Source organism: Saccopteryx bilineata, chromosome 10, assembly GCF_036850765.1.
Source record: "Saccopteryx bilineata isolate mSacBil1 chromosome 10, mSacBil1_pri_phased_curated, whole genome shotgun sequence".
Classification (NCBI taxonomy): domain Eukaryota; kingdom Metazoa; phylum Chordata; class Mammalia; order Chiroptera; family Emballonuridae; genus Saccopteryx; species Saccopteryx bilineata.
Window position 1 is genome coordinate 50,488,634 of NC_089499.1, and position 17,429 is coordinate 50,506,062.

General features: G+C 43.5%; 1 protein-coding gene and 2 non-coding genes across 4 annotated transcripts in view; 1 reads left to right on the top strand and 2 right to left on the bottom strand.

Moving 5' to 3' along the window:
- Positions 1 to 14,793, top strand: part of SEC13 (SEC13 homolog, nuclear pore and COPII coat complex component) — a 56,905-nt gene extending 42,112 nt beyond the window's left edge. For both annotated transcript variants that reach the window (XM_066245003.1, XM_066245002.1), the window contains exon 9: positions 14,098 to 14,793. In XM_066245003.1, coding sequence (XP_066101100.1) covers positions 14,098 to 14,211 — 114 coding nt within the window. In that variant the 3' untranslated portion in view covers positions 14,212 to 14,793. The remainder of the gene's footprint in view (positions 1 to 14,097) is intronic.
- On the bottom strand, positions 269 to 344 carry TRNAA-CGC (transfer RNA alanine (anticodon CGC)). Its single transcript has one exon. It is a non-coding gene; the product is annotated as a tRNA-Ala (tRNA).
- TRNAS-GCU (transfer RNA serine (anticodon GCU)) lies at positions 3,359 to 3,434 on the bottom strand. The gene has a single exon. It is a non-coding gene; the product is annotated as a tRNA-Ser (tRNA).
- Positions 14,794 to 17,429: the final 2,636 nt, after the last annotated feature.

Genomic DNA, 17,429 nt, shown 5'->3' on the forward strand with positions numbered 1-17,429 from the left:
TTTTTTTTTGTATTTTTCTGAAGCTGGAAACAGGGAGGCAGTCAGACAGACTCCCGCATGCTCCCGACTGGGATCCACCCTGCACGCCCACCAGGGAGCGATGCTCTGCCCATCTGGGGCGTCGCTCTGTTACAGCCAGGCCATCTATGGATGGCCATAGAGCCATCCTCAGCGCTCAGGCCAACTTTGCTCCAATGGAGCTGCGGGAGGGGAAGAGAGAGGCAGGAGAGGGGGAGGGGTGGAGAAGCAGATGGGCACTTCTCCTGTGTGCCCTGGCTGGGAATCGAACCCGGGACTCCTGCACGCGAGGCCGATGCTCTACCACCGAGCTAACCGGCCAGGGCCACCACTGCTTTTTTATCCACGGACATGGGCTGCTTCCAGATCTTGGCTATTGTAAATAACACTGCAGTAAATATACAGGTGCATGTATTTTTTTGAATTACTGTTTTGGGTTTCTTATAAGTTCACAGAAGTGGAATTGCTGAGTAATAAGGCAGTTCCATTTTCAAATTTATTTGTTTGTTTGTTTATTTATTTATTTATTTTGCGAGAGGCAGGGACAGGCAGGCAGGGAAAGAAATGAGAAGCATCAACTCTTAGTTGAGGCACTTTAGTTCATTGATTGCTTCTCATTTATGCCTTGACCTGGGGGACTCCTCTGAGCCAGTGACCTTGGGCTCAAGGCAGCAACCTTGGGCTTCAAGCCAGCAATCTTTGGGCTCAAACTAGTGACAATGTTGTTATTTCTGTGGTTCCATGCTCAAGCTGGCGACCCCGTGCTCAGCTGGTGAGCCCATATTCAATTCAACAACCTCAGGGTTTTGAACCTGGTTCCTCGACATCCCAGGTCAACACTATCCACTGTGCCACTGCCTGGTCAGGCCCATTTTTTATTTTTTCAGGTAACTCCATACTACTTTCCACAGTGGCTGTACCAGTTTGCATTCCCACCAACAGTGCACAATAGTTCCTTTTTTCTCTATTCTCACCAATACTTGTTTGATTTATTGATAGTTGTTATTCTGACAGGTGATATCTCATTGTGGTTTTAATTTGCATTTCTCTGATGATTAGTGACATTGAGCAACTTTTCATATGTCTGTTGGCCATCCGTATGTCCTTTTTTGAAGAAATGTCTTCAGAACCTTTTTCTTTTAAAATTGGTTTGGTGTTTTATAAGTTCTTTATAAATTTTGGATATTAACCCGTTATCAGATGTATCTGTGAATATGTTCTCCTGTTCAGTGCATTGTCTTTTCATTAAGTCTTTAATCCATTTTGAGTTTATTCTTGTGTATGGTGTAAGAAAGTGCTCTGACCTGGCCAGGTGATAGCACAGTGGATAGAGCGTCAGCCTGGGATGATGAGGACCGAGTTCAAAACCCCAAGGTCACCAACTTGAGTGTCAACTCATCCAGCATGAGTGCAGGCTCACCAGCTTGAGCATGGGGTTGCCGGCTTGAGCATAGGATCTTAAACATGATCTCATAGTCACTGCCTTGAGCCCAAAGGTCACTGGCTTGAGCAAGGGGTCAATCACTCTGCTGTATTTGCCCATTCAAGGCACATATGAGAAAGCAATCAGTTAAAAACTAAGGAGCCATAACAAAGAATTTATGCTTCTCATCTCTCTCCCTTCCTGTCTGTCTCTCTCTCAAAAAAAAGGTCTAGTTTCTTTGGGGGGGGCATGTATCTAATTTTTCCCACCCCCTTTATTGAATAGACTTTTAGCCCATTGTGTGTTTTTGCCTGCTTTGTCAAATATTGACTATAAAGACTTGGGTTTATTTCTGAACTTACTGTTCTGTTCCATTGATCTATATGTCTGTTTTTATGTCAGTGCCATGCTGTTTTGATTTCTATGGCCTTGTAGTATAGTTTGATATCAGGTAGTAGAATTCCTCCAACTTTGTTTTTCTTTCTCAAGATTACTGTTGCTAGACAGGGTCTTTTGTGGTTCCATATAAATTTTTGGAATATTTGTTCTAGTTCTGTGAAATACAACAATCATATCTTCATAAGAATTTTACTGATTCTATAGATTTCTTTGAGTAGAATGGTCATTTTAATGATGTTTATTCTTTCTGTTCATAAACACTGTGTGTCCTTCCACTTATTTTTATCTTCCTCAGATTCTTCCTTCAGTGTCAAGTAATTTTCCTAGTACTAGTCTTTTACAGCCTTGGTTATACACTGCTCACAAAAGTGAGGGGATCAGGAAATGTGCAGATGCTCCAGTACTTTCAGCCTTTTGTATAGTGCATTTTCACCAATGAAGTAAAAGTTGGTTTTGCATCTCATTTACATAATTGAACGTTTTTGACTTCTCGTTTGCTTTTTGGATGTTCTTGTTTAATAAAAAAATCAATTGCTTTTTTTTTTTATTGCTTCATATTCATTTTGAAATATCCCCTAATTCTTGTGAGCATATATTTATTCCTATGTATTTTATTCTTTTTGAGGCTGTGAATGGAATTGTTTTCTTAGTTTTCCTTTCTGATAGTTCATTATTGGTATATATAAAATGCAACTGATTTCTAGATATGTATTTTGTATCCTGCTACTTTATTGAATTCATTTATCAGTTCTAGTAGATTTTTTTGGTGGAATATTTAAGGTTCTTTATATACAGTATCATGTCATCTGCAAATAATGACAGTTTTTCTGCCTTTCCAATTTGGGTGCCTTTTATTTATTCTTATCTGATTGCTGTGGCTGGGACTTCCAGTACTACGGTTGAGTAAGAATGGTGGAAGTGGACATCCCTTTCTTGGTCCCAATCTTAAGAGAGACACTTGTAGTTTTGCCCAAGTATGATGTTGACTGTGGCTTTATCATGTGTGACCTTTATTATGTTGAGGTATTTTTTCCTGTATTTCCACTTTGCTGAAAGTTATCATAAATGGGTGCTGGATTTTATCAAATCGTTTGTCTGCATCTATTTATATAATTATGTGGTTTTTATCCTTCATTTTATGTGGTATATCACATTTATTGATTTGCATATATCGTACCAATCTTGCATCCCCAGAATAAACCCCACTTGATCATGTTGTATGATCTTTTTTTTTGTATTTTTCTGAAGTTGGAAATGGGGAGGCAGTCAGACCGACTGCCGCATGCACCCGACCGGGATCCACCCAGCATGCCCACCAGGGGGCGATGCTCTGCCCATCTGGGGCGTCACTCAGCCGCAATCAGAGCCATTCTAGCTCCTGAGGCAGAGGCCACAGAGCCATCCTCAGCGCCCGGGCAAACCTTGCTCCAATGGAGCCCTGGCTGCAGGAGAGGAAGAGAGAGACAGAGAGGAAGGAGAGGGGGAGGGGTGGAGAAGCAGATGGGCGCTTCTCCTGTGTGCCCTGGCTGGGAATCGAACCTGGGACTCCTGCACAGCAGGCTGATGCTCTACCACTGAGCTAACTGGCCAGGGCAGATCTTTTTAATGTATTGCTGGATCTGGTTTGCTGATGTTTTGTTGAGGATTTTAGCATCTGTGTTCATCAGGGATATTGGTCTATAATTTTTTTTTTTGTAGTGTATGTGATTTTGGAAATAGGATAATACTGACCTCATAAAGTGAGCTTGGGAGTCTTCCCTCTTCTTGAACTTCTTTGGAATAGTTTGAGAAAGATGATGTCATTTCTTAGAATGTTGGGTACATTTTACCCGTGAAGCCATCTGGTCCAGAACATTTGTTAACTGAGAGTGTTTTGATTACTGCTTCAATTTCACTAGTTATAATCTCTCTATTCAAATTCTGTGATTCTTCCTGATTCAGTTTTGTAAGATTGTGTTTTAGGAATTTATCCATTTCATCCATATTGTCCGATTTGTTGGCATATAGTTGTTCATAATGTGTATCTTTAGAGAAATGTCTATTCATGGTTTTTTGTCAGTTTTGATTGGAATGATTTTTTGCTATTGACTTATAGTTTTTTTATATTAATTCCTTATCAAATAAATGGTTTGCAAATATTCTTTCCCGTTCCATCAGTTGTCTTTTTGTTGATGGTGTTTTTGCTGTGGAGAAGCATTTTCTTTTGATATAGTCCCACTTGCTTATGCTTCAGGTGTCATATCTAAAAAATCATTGCTAAGACCCGTATCAAGGAACTTTTTTCCTAAATTTTCTTCTGGGAGTTTCATGATTTCAGGTATATTTAATTATGTAATCCATTTCATGTTAGTTTTTGTGAGTGATGTAAGACTGGGGTTTTGGTTCTTTTCATATGTGTATGCCCAATTTTCCCAGGATCATTTATTGAAGAAACTATTTTCCATTGAGTATTTTTGCCTTCCTTGTCAAATACAAGTTGACCATATATCCTTAGGATTATTAGCTTTTGATTCTGTTGCATTGATCTATTTGTTTTTAATGCCAGTGCCATATTATTTTTAACTGAAACTTTATAATATAGCTTGAAATCAGGAAGTGTGATCCCTCCCACTTTGTTCTTTCTCAGTATTGCTTCAGCTGTTCAGACTCTTGTGGTCCCATGTGAATTTTAGGATTTTATTTTCTACATCTGTAAAAAATGCCATTGGAATCTTTTTTTTTTTTTTTTTTTGTATTTTTCTGAAGCTGGAAACGGGGAGAGACAGTCCAACAGACTCCCGCATGCGCCGGACCGGATCCACCCGGCACGCCCACCAGGGAGCGATGCTCTGCCCCTCCGGGGCATCGCTCTGTTGCGACCAGAGCCACTCCAGCACCTGGGGCAGAGGCCAAAGAGCCATCCCCAGCGCCCGGGCCATCTTTGCTCCAATGGAGCCTCACTGCAGGAGGGGAAGAGAGAGACAGAGAGGAAGGAGAGGGGGAGGGGTGGAGAAGCAGATGGGCGCTTCTCCTGTGTGCCCTGGCCAGGAATCGAACCCAGGACTTCTGCACGCCAGGCCGACGCTCTACCACTGAGCCAACCAGCCAGGGCCGCCATTGGAATCTTAATAGGTATTACATGGATTCTATAGATGATTTATGGTAATATGGACATTTTAACAATATTCTTTCATTTCAGAAACATAGGCTATCTTTCCATTTGTATTGTCTTCCATTTCTTTCATCAACAACAACTTCCTTGGGTAAAGGTTGTTTTAAGATTTTATTGATTGATTTTAAAGAGAGAGAAAGGTGGGAGGGGAGGATCAGGAAGCATCATCTCATAGTTGCTTCTCGTACTGCCTTGACTGGGCACGCCTAGGGTTTTGAACCTACAACCTTAGTAGCATTCCAGGTCAACACTCCATCCACTGTGCTACCACGTTAGTCTTAAGTTCTTAAGTATTTTATTGTTTTTGATGGCCTTTTTTTTTTTTTTTTTTTTTGGTAGAGAAGCGGGGAGGCAGAGAGACTCCTGCATGTGCCCGACTGGGATCCACCCGGCATGCCCACTAGGGAGGTGTTGCTCCATGGCAACCAGAGCCATTCTAGCGCCTGAGGCAGAGGCCATGAAGCTACCCTCGGCACCTGGGCCAACTTTACTCCAATGGAGCCTTGGCTGGGGGGGGGGGACGGGAGAAGGGGAGAGAGAGAGAGAGAAAGGAGAGGGGGAAGGGCAGAGAAGCAGCTAGGCGCTTCTCCTGTGTGCCCTGTCCGGGAATCAAACCCAGGACTTCCACACACCGAGCCAATGCTCTACCTCTGAGCCAGCGGGCCAGGGCCTATTTTTGATGCTATTTTAAATGGGCTCTATTTTATTTCTTTTCCGGTAATTTGTTGCTAGTATATGGAAATGTTACTGATTTTGTATACTGCAACTTCACTGGATTCTTTGATTAGATCTCAAAGTTTTTGTAGGATTCTTGAAGATGTTCTATATATAAAATGATGCCATATGCAAATAGAGACAGTTCTACTCACTTTCCAATTCTGATGCCTTTTTTTTTCTTCTTGGTTCCTCTGGCAAGGACTATGTTGGTAAAAGGGGTAAAAATGGGCAGCACCCATGTATTGTTCTTACAGGAAAAGCTTTCAGCCTTTCACCAGTGAGTATGATGTTGGCTGGCTGTGGGCCTGTCATGTATGGCTTTTATTCTGTTAAGATACATTTCTTCTATACCTAATATTTTGAGTTTTTATTATGAATGTTGAATTTTATGAAATGCTTTTTTTTTGCATGTACTGAGATGATCACGATTTTTTCTTTTATTCCACTAATATGATATATCACATTGATTTGTGTATGTTGAACCATCCTTGTTTCCCAGATATAAATCCCACATGACCATGAGGAATGATACTTTTTTGTTAAGTGAGAGAGGAGCTAGACCCTCCGCATGGGCCCCAAAACCTACCCGGCAACCTGTCTTGGGCTGATGCTCACAACCGAGCTATTTTTAGCACCTGAGGTTGATGTGTTTGAACCAAGCAAGCTGTCCTCACCACCGAGGGCCACACTTCAACCAGTTGGGCCATTGGCTGTGAGAAGAGAGGAGGGAGAAAAGGAAGAAGGGGAAGGAGAAAAGAAGATGCTCACTTCTCCTGTGTGCCCTGACCAGAAATCTAACCTGGGATGTCCATATGCTGGGGCTGTCGCTCTATCCACTGAGCCAGCTGGCCAGGGCCAAATGACAAATGATACTTTTAATGTGCTGCTGAATTTGGCTTGCTAGTGTTTTGTTGAGAATTTTTGCATCTATATCTGTGAGGGATATATTCTGTAATCTTTTGATAAGGTCCTTTTCAGGCTTTGGTATCAGTGTAATGATGGCCTCATAATATGAATTTGGGTGTGTTTCCTCCTCGTCAATTTTTTTTGAGTTAAGAATTGGTATTAATTGTTCTTTAATGCTCGGTAAAATTTATTGGTGATGCCTAGGCTTTTATTCATTGGAGATTTTTTTTTTTATTACTGATTCAATCTCCTTATTGGTAATTGGTCTAGTCACACTTTCTCTTTCTTCTTGATTGTTTCAGTGGTTTATATGTTTCTAAGAATTCTTCTGTTCCTTTATCACCTTCCAGTTTGTCGGTGTCTAGTTATTGATGTCTCTTATGATTCTATTTGTGTGGTATCAGTGTAATGTCTTTTTCACTTAAAATTTTGTTGATTTGGGTCCTCTTCCTTTTTTCCTTGGTTGGTTAGTCTAGTTTGTTGATTTTATCTTTTCAGAGAACCGGCTCTTACTTTGGTTAACCTTTTTTGTTTATTTCTGCTCTGATCCTTATTATTTCCTGCTCTCTGTTGTAATCTTTATTATTTCCTTCCTTACTGCTTATTTTGAGCTGGTTTTTTGTTGTTGTTGTTCATTAAGGCAGGTTTTAGTTGGGATCTTTTTTTTTTTTTTTACATCCCTAAGTTTTTTTTTTTAATTTTATTTATTCATTTTTTTTAGAGAGAGGAGAGAGAGAGAGAGAGGAGAGAGAGAGAGAGAAGGGGGGAGGAGCTGGAAGCATCAACTCCCATATGTGCCTTGACCAGGCAAGCCCAGGGTTTTGAACCGGCGACCTCAGTATTTCCAGGTTTCCAGGTCGATGCTTTATCCACTGTGCCACCACAGGTCAGGCGGGATCTTTCTTTTTTTTTTTTTTTTTCATTTTTCCGAAGCTGGAAATGGGGAGGCAGTCAGACAGACTCCTGCATGCGCCTGACCTGGATCCACCCGGCGTGTCCACCAGGGGGCGATGTTCTGCCCATCTGGGGCTTCGCTCTGTTGCATCCAGAGCCATTCTAGCGCCTGAGGCAGAGGCCACAGAGCCATCCCCAGCGCCCGGGCCATCTTTGCTCCAGTGGAGCCTCGGCTGTGGGAGGAGAAGAGAGAGACAGAGAGGAAGGAGAGGGGGAGGGGTGGAGAAGCAGATGGGCGCCTCTCCTGTGTGCCCTGGCCGGGAATCGAACCCAGACTTCCGCACGCCAGGCCGACGCTCTACCGCTGAGCCAACCAGCCAGGGCCGGGATCTTTCTTAATGTAGATGTTTATTGCTGTAAACTTACTTCATAAAACTGCTTTTGCTTTATCCCAAAACTTTTGGTGTATTATTTTCCTTTTTTACATCTCAAGATACCTTATTCTTTCAACTTAATTTAATTTACTTAGTAGAGTGTTTGTTTTCCATGTATTTGTGAATTTTCCCATTTTCTTCCAGTTTCTCATACCATTGCAGTCAGAGAAGGTAGTTTATATTATTTTAATATTCTTGAATTTGCTAAGATTTAATTTGTGACCTAACATACGATCTATTCTAAAACTAATGTCCCATGTGCATTTAAGAAGACTGTATTGCCTGACCAGGCGGTGGCACAGTGGATAGAACGTCTTACTGGGATGCGGAGGACCCAGGTTTGAGACCCTGAGGTTGCCAGCTTGAGCATGGGCTCATCTGGTTTGAGCAAAGCTCACCAGCTTGGACCCAAGGTCGCTGGCTTGAGTAAGGGGTTACTCGGTCTGCTGTAGCCCCACAGTCAAGGCACATATGAGAAAGCAATCAGTGAACAACTAAGGCGTCACAATGAAAAACTAATGATTGATGCTTCTCATCTCTCTCTGACTCTGTAAAAAAAAAAAGTGTTTTCTGCTGTTGTCAGAATGTTTATATATGTCTTTTAGGTCTATTTGGTGTATATAGTGTTCAAATCTGCTGTATCCTTTCTGAGTCTCTGTTTGGATAATCCATTATTGCGAGTGAGGTATGAAAGTTCCCAACTATTATTGTATTGCTGTTTATGTCTCCTTTAGCTCTGATAGTCTTTTTTTTTTGGTTAGCATTTGCTTGAAAAACCGTTTTCCATCCCTTCACTATATGTCTGTGTATATTTCAGAATAAAGTGAATTTCTTGCAGGCAGCAGACTGTCGGATCTTGTTTTTCTTCTCCATTCAGCCATTTTATGTCTTTTGATTATTTACTTTAAAAGTAATGATTGGTAAAACTATTGGTAAAACCATTTTCTTTTTTTTTTTAAGATTTTTATTTTACAGAGACAGAGAGTCAGAGAGAGGGATAGATGGGGATAGACAGACAGGAACGGAGAGAGATGAGAAGCATCAATCATCAGTTTTTTGTTGTGACGCCTTAGTTGTTCATTGATTGCTTTCTCATATGTGCCTTGACCGCGGGCCTTCAGCAGACCGAGTAACCCCTTGCTCGAGCCAGCGACCTTGGGTCCAAGCTGGTGAGCTTTGCTCAAACCAGATGAGCAAGCGCTCAAGCTGGCGACCTCTGGGTCTCAAACCCGGGTCCTCCACATCCCAGTCTGATGATCTATCCACTGCGCCACCGTCTGGTCAGGTGCCATTTTCTTGTTCTCTGTTTAGAAGATCCATGGATCCTTATTTGTTACTCTGCTTTTTTGTTTTTATCATGAGGCTTATATAAACATCTTAAAATTATAATACCTGTTTTTTTGTGTATGTTCTATTTGTTTTTTTCAGTGAGGAGGGGAGGCAGAGACAGACTCCCGCATGCACCCCAACCAGGATCCACCCAGCAAGCCCACTAGGGGGTGATGCTCTGCCCATCTGGGACATTATTCCATGGCTCTGCAACCAAGTTATTCTTACCTAACTTCTGACCTAAAAAAGTTTTTGTTGACAAACCTGCTAAGTCTTATGGGTATTTCCTTGTCTGTAACTAGTCTTTTCTCTTGCTTTTAAAATTTTTTCTTTTCAGCTTTTGACAGTTTAAGTATAATGTTGTCTCAGTGTAACCTTATTTGGGTTCAACCTGTTTGGGATCCTTTGGGCCTCTTTGATCTGGATGTCTGTTTCCTTCAGCAGGTTGGGAAGTCTCTTTCTGTCTCTTTGGTCTAAAACTATTGGTAAAACCATTTTCTTTTTTTTTTTAAGATTTTTATTCTGTCTCTTTCTCTTTCTGACATTCCCATAACATGAATACAGTAGTTCTCCTTTATCCAGTTTCTCCCCACAGCTTCAGTTACCTATAGTCAAACACATTCTGAAAATTTTAAATGGAAAATTCCAGAAGTAACAATTCATAAGTCTTAAATTGCATTGCCTATGTGGGTTAGTGAAATCTCACCCTATCCTGCCTGCTACATGTATTATCCCTTTGCCTAGTGTATCCATGCTGTATACCCTCCTCACCTTTTTGTCAGTAGCTGTGTTGTAGCAGAGTGCTTACATTGAAGTAACCCTTATTGTACTTAATGGTCCCAAAGCACGAGTGTAGTGATGCTGACAATTTGTATATACCAAAGAGACGCCATAACATGCTTCCTCTAAGTACAAGACACTTTGAAAAAGAGACCATATTTACGTAACTTTTATTACAGTATATTGTCACAATTGTTCTATTATTATTCTCTTGCTGTGCCTCATTTGTAAATTAAACTTTATCATAGATGTGTATGGGGTTCAGTACTGTCCGTGGTTTGTCATCCACTGGGGGGTAGATAGTGGCAATGGAGGCTACTGTATTGTTTCTTTTCATTGTGTCCCCATAAGTCCCTTTGGCATTCTATACTTTTTCATTTCTTTCTTGTTCTTCTGACTAAATAATTCCAAATGTTATGTCTTACAGTTCATAGTTCTTTCTTGTACATTGTTGAGGCTGCTTTTAAATTCCTTAAATTGCCCTGGCCGGTTGGCTCAGCGGTAGAGCGTCGGCCTAGCGTGCGGAGGACCCGGGTTCGATTCCCTGCCAGGGCACATAGGAGAAGCGCCCATTTGCTTCTCCACCCCTCCGCCGCACCTTCCTCTCTGTCTCTCTCTTCCCCTCCCGCAGCCAAGGCTCCATTGGAGCAAAAATGGCCCGGGCGCTGGGGATGGCTCCGTGGCCTCTGCCTCAGGCGCTAGAGTGGCTCTGGTCGCAACATGGCGACGCCCAGGATGGGCAGAGCATCGCCCCCTGGTGGGCAGAGCGTCGCCCCATGGTGGGCGTGCCGGGTGGATCCCGGTCGGGCGCATGCGGGAGTCTGTCTGACTGTCTCTCCCTGTTTCCAGCTTCAGAAAAATGCAAAAGAAAATGCAAAAAAAAAAAAAAATTCCTTAAATTCAGTTATTGTATTTTCAGCTGTTGGATTTGGTTTTTTGGTTTTTTTATTTTTCTTGATGGTTTCTATCACTTTGTCAAACTTTGTTTTGTTCATGCATTGTTATAGTGATCTCATTTAGTTGTGTATTCTTGGAGTTCACTAAACTTCAAAAGGATTATTCTGAGTTTTGTTTTTTTGGCAGGGACAGACAGACAGGAAGGGAGAGAGATGAGAAACATCAATTCTTTGCTGCGGCTCCTTAGTTGTTCATTGATTGATTTCTCATATGTGCCTTGACTGGGGGGCAGCAGACTGAGTGACCCCTTGCTCGAGCCAGCGACTATCTACTACACCACCGCCTGGCCAGGCTATTCTGAGTTCTTTATCTGATAGTTCACTGATCTCCATTTCTTCAGTATCGGTTACTAGAGCTTTATTCCTTTCCTTTGGTGGCATCATGAACCCTGATATCTTGTGTTAGCATCTGCACACTGAAGGCATTATAGGTTCACTTTGGAAGAGACAGTTCTTTACCAACCAGCTCATTTTGAGTTTCTGGATCTACCTGCTGGTAATATCTTTGGGCAGGTGGGGCTTCTTATTAGGTTCTGTCTGGGCAAAACAGCTATTTGAGTTGAGAGGGAACACTGACTGAGAACAGCTGGATATGACTGCTGGCTTAGTTCCCTACATTCTCTAGTTAGACTTATTACATGGACAGGACTGGGCACTCTACTCAGCAATGGGTGAGGCTATGAATTAGCTTCCCTGCCCTGGCAAGACAGTAGGACAGCACCCAGAGCTTGTTTGGGGACCCGCATCAGGCAAGAATGCATTGAATATCTTGGTCAGGTGAGGTCACTTGTTTTGCTCTACAGACAGTAAAGCACTGTTCCAAGTAAACCCTGCTATAAGCAGGGGTTTTTTTGTATTTTTCTGAAGGTGGAAACGGGGAGGCAGTCAGACAGACTCCCACATGCACCCAACCGGGATCCACCCAGCATGCCCACCAGGGGGCGACACTCTGTTGCAACCAGAGCCATTGTAGCGCCTGAGGCAGAAGCCATGGAGCCATCCTCAGCGCCTGGGCCAACTTGGCTCCAATGGAGCCTCGGCTGCGGGAGGGGAAGAGAGAGACAGAGAGGAAGGAGAGGGGGAGGGGTGGAGAAGCAGATGGGTGCTTCTCCTGTGTGCCCTGGCTGGTAATCAAACCCAGGACTCCTGCATGCCAGGCCAATGCTCTATCACTGAGCCAACTGGCCAGGGCCTCTTTTTTTTTTTTTTTTAATTTATTAATTTTAGAGACGAGAGCGAGAAGGGGGGGAGGAGCAGGAAGCATCAACTCCATACGTGCCTTGGCTGGGCAAGTCCAGGGTTTTTTTGTTGGTTTTTTTTTTGTTTTTTTATTATTTATTTATTTATTTATTTATTGTATTTTTCCGAAGCTGGAAACGGGGAGAGACAGTCAGACAGACTCCTGCACGCGCGCGACCGGGATCCACCCGGCACGCCCACCAGGGGCGATGCTCTGCCGCGACCAGAGCCACTCTAGCGCCTGGGGCAGAGGCCAAGGAGCTATCCCTAGCGCCCTGGCCATCTTTGCTCCAATGGAGCCTTGGCTGCGGGAGGGGAAGAGAGAGACAGAGAGGTGGAGAAGCAAATGGGCGCCTCTCCTGTGTGCCCTGGCCGGGAATCGAACCCGGGTCCCCTGCACACCAGGCCGACGCTCTACCACTGAGCCAACCAGCCAGAGCCTATTTATTTTTTGCAGAGAGAGAGAGAGAGTCAGAGAGAGGGATAGACAGGGACAGACAGGAACGGAGAGAGATGAGAAGCATCAATCATTAGTTTTTCATTGCGCATTGCAACACCTTAGTTGTTCATTGATTGCTTTCTCATATGTGCCTTGACCACGGGCCTTCAGCAGACCGAGTAACCCCTTGTTGGACCCAGCGACCTTGGGTTCAAGCTGGTAGGCTTTTGCTCAAACCAGATGAGCCCGCGCTCAAGCTGGCGATCTCGGGGTCTCGAACCTGGGTCCTCTGCACCCCAGTCCGACGCTCTATCCACTGCGCCACCGCCTGGTCAGGCGAGCCCAGGGTTTTGAACTGGTGATCTCAGCATTCCAGGTCAATACTTGATCCACTGTGCCACCACAGGTCAGGCTAAGCAGGGCTCTTTGATGGGACTCATAGTTTCCTGTGTGCTCTGGTAAGGTCCCTGGTCTGAAAGCTGTATTCAGCAATAAGAGAGGCTACAAATTAGTTTTCCTTCCTGGCTCAGTGGGAAAAGCAATTCCTAAGGCCACTGGTGTTCTTTCTGGCTTTGACTCAAGATGTGTTGTGCCCCGAGTTTCCTGGCTGAAAGGAGCTACTTACTATCTTTGGAGGCAAGCAGCTGTCCTGCCCACCTTCCTCTCAGCCATACAGTTGGTGGACGATGTGGATTTGAGGTCTTCTTACCAGCCATCTCTGCAGGGGGAACACTGCAGAAGTTAGGGCTGTGACTCACCAGAGTGGGCAAATCGCCTTGTTTGGGGACCCACCAAGTTCCCTGTCAGACTGTGCCCTGACTTGGTTCTACTGATGAAGAAAGCCAGGGGTTGGACTCTGCAGGTAGGTCTACCAAGATCTGAGTTCTGGTTGTTGAAAGTCCCTCCCCCTTTCTCTGTCACAATCTACTCCCAGTCATTGACCCCATAAGTTCACCTGCAATCCCCTTGGGGCAAAACCAGAGTAGGGACGCCCACAAAGTGAGCAACACCACAGCTCTTGTGGTGCTCTTTTTCCCCTCCAGAAGAACCGTAGTTTCAGCACGGTGCTGCACCTGCCTGGGAAGAAGTGGGACAATTAGCATGTGGCCATTCCTCTACGTTTCTAAGGCAGTCTCTCCTGGCTGCTGGTGCAGGGGATGCATCAGCCTCACATATTCTCTTAGTGGTCTCTTGTCCATGAATAGTAAGTAGTTCTTTTAAGGGGAAGTGAAATTGTTTCCAACTACCCATGTCACCATCTTGATGTCACTTTTTCTTCTGTTTTGATGGGATTTCAATGAGGGAACCAAGATAAGTCCTCTGTTTACCAAAAAGGCTGTGAGCCGTGGTTCTTTATGGGGATCTTGGCCCTCATTAGGGATCCAGTGAGATGATGTGTCTGCTGCTTGCAGGTAACGCTGTGGAAGGAGTCGGTCGACGGGCAGTGGGTGTGCATCAGTGATGTCAACAAGGGCCAGGGTTCCGTGTCTGCTTCAGTCACAGAAGGCCAGCAGAACGAGCAGTGACAAGACAGGCGGGACCCAGCTCCCCCACCTGCCAGTTTCCGGACTGCCCCTTCCTCGACCAACTGACCAAACAGCTCAGAAGAAGAGCTCAAACTCCAACTGGATTACTTTCCCAGGAATAGTTTAAACTACAACCAGATTGATCATCTGCCTTAACATGATTTGATATGATTTGTAATTTACTGTCTGGCTGAAAACATTCATGTTATAAGGAAAAAAACTATGTACAAATGATCTTCAAATCTGTTATTTTAAAATAGCTTTTGGCCATTTTTATGCATTATTTGGAAAGTTTTCTTTCCAAAGTAATTAAACCTGTTGTTTATAATTCTCCCTGCAGTATCCTCCCTAAAAAGTTCATTTTGACTCTTGTTGGTCAACATTGGCCAAACCTCATCCCCAAAGCTGGTTTGTTGCAGCGTGAGCATCCATGCTTCTGTTAAACAGAGGTCCCACACTGAGCACTGTACTGCTGGACTTGGTCTTTAGTTACAGCCTGTAAGCCTGGCTCTGCCACTTACTCTCTGAGTACACATCCTCCTCTGTAGAGTGAGACTAATAAAGTCTGTCCTGCAGAATGGTTCTAAGACTCAAATGAGCAAATATTGTACATGTAGGTGACCCACAAAATGCCATCAGAAGCAGGCTAGTACTAACCAAATACCAATAGTTAAGAGACTGGCCAGAAGAGAAGGCACAATACATTCAATTTACTGACTCTGTCAGTGACAGGAAGGGCCTGTGATGGAGACTTTGGTTTTGGTCCAGATCAACCCTGAACCAAGTATCACCTCTCAGCAGAGAGGCCCTAGGACCCTCATCTTAATCAGCAGTCACAACAATAGCTACCACTTACTACGACCTGCTGTGAGCAGGCAGGTTCTTTCACACCTCTAGCAGCACAATAAACCTGCAGGTTTATACCCCCCAATTTACTGAGGAATTGGCACAGAGGGCAGAGACCTATTCAGGATTGACCACTGCCACATTGCTAAAGCCAGTGTTTGGGTCCTGATCCATCTTGGGTCCGAAGTTAGTATTCTTAAGGTGAAATGAGGGGGCTCCTCAGCTTATCTAGAAGTGGTGATTAAACCAGAGGTTGATATGAGTACACTTAAACAAAAGGTCAAGCCACTCACCTCAGGAGGCTCTGTGCACAGAAGAGTGTGGATCCCTATTCTACCTGCTTCTCATCCTTCATTCTGTAGCAAAACCCATTTTAAAATAAAAAATTATAATAGATAAAATGGGAAACGGTGTATCTACTGTGTTGAAGTGAGAACTCATGAGCCAACTCAGCCTTCCAAATCACTGCAATATCCACATCTTTGGGAACAATATGAAAACAGCTAGGGCTCCCCCCCCCCCCATAATTCACATGAGAAAAGAAAGGCACAAGAAGGCACCTTTGCATATATTTCTCAGTGGACACAGACTACACTGATTTCTAGTTAGCTCTACAGACATGCCTGCCCTCCCTAACAAACCCTGTGCTCCCCGCGGACAGGCCTGGCCTTCCTGCTGGTGCCAGGGACTGTCAACAAGTGAAGAATGAGCAGGGACTAATTCCATGTCACACTGGGTGGTGATAGGTCAGTGGGCTCCTGGCCATAAGTTCTTTTTGTAGCTTACCAGGTAAGATAATCTGGAGGTATGTAAAATTATCACCTTCAACAGTTTATGCATAGAGTAGTAACACATTCACCATTCTTGGAGTAAGAAAAATCCAGATTTGTTACCACAAAATGGGCTAATTGCTGGAAATACTATGTGACTATTCCAGGGCAGTTGCCACCCCAGGTGAGAGTAATGTAAAGGTGATTTAAAAGGTAAAGGTATATATATATATGCCTGACCTGTGGTGGCTCAGGGGATAAAGTGCCGATGTGGGATGCTGAGGTTGCTGGTTCAAAATCCCGGGCTTGCCTGGTCAGGCACATAAGAAGCAACTACTGGAGAAGCAACTACTAAGAGTAGAAGCTTCCTGCTCCTTCCCCCATCCCTTTTTCTCTTCCTCTCTCCCCTCTAAAATCAATAAAAACTCTAAAAGGTTAAGGTATAGAGACTGCTCAAAGGGTCAAAAGGCAGTAGGAGCCACAATGATTTTTATAATCCTTTCAAAAATACAAAGCAACCAGCATAGCAATAGAAACCCCCAGACAACATTAAGGTAGTCCCTCAAACCACTGAATCTGAAGTAGTGCCACACATTCATAGCCTTAATACCTGCATGGGATCTGCATAGCGAGGGGAGCAGTTCTTATGATCCTTTGAGCCAGGTAACTCAAGAATTACCATCAAATAATTAAATAATTATCCATTCTGAATAGAAAACTCAGCAAGCCAATGACAGAACAACTGTTGAAACTAGAAGTTTCACATGAGTTCTACAGAAGAGGTTTCCACTTCTGCACATGAAGGATTAATACCTGTGATTTTCCTCACACTGTAAACAACTAGAAAAGCACACAAAATACACAAAACTGCTACTTTCAGATATGTGACAGCTCCCTCAGAAGTGAGGGAGCATAACTGTCCAGCTTACTCCCTAGAGGCAGTTGCCAGGCTAAAGGTCAGGGAGACAGAATCCAGCATCTAATGGTCTCATGAGTTGAAGGGACAAATCAGAGTTCAGGAAAGCTAAGCTACAACTTACAGGGTAGAGCACCAGAGACAAGGTCACTGCTCAGAGAGCACAAACTTGTGAGTAAGGTCTGTAAAAAGGGTTCTTTGACCAACTTCTAACCTGCGTATATGAAGGGTGAAACTTCATGACTGGAAAGCAATTGACTAAATTCCTGGAAACTCACAGAGGAGTGAGAATAGTTCATTTTCCCAACAACTTCATAAACATAGGGCGTTCGGTAGAGTCCTAAGAAAAACATACCTCAATAGATCTTAAAACTTGGTCTAGAGAAAAGGCTGTCCTGAATCTTAAAAGCGAGACTTGAAAAGGTCAAACTGATCCACAAATAATTTCACTTTGTGCCAGATCAAAGCCCAACACTCTAAAGGAAAAACAAAATTCAGCATTTAATAACAAAATTCAGTGTCTAGCAGCCAGTCCAAAATTACCAGCATGCAAAGAAGCAGGAAAATATTACCCATCATCAGGAGATAAAAAAAAACAGTAATAGACATAGAAATGAGTCAATGGAATTAGCAGAATAGGACTTTAAAACAGTATCTACAAAACAAACAAAACAGTATCTGCAGTG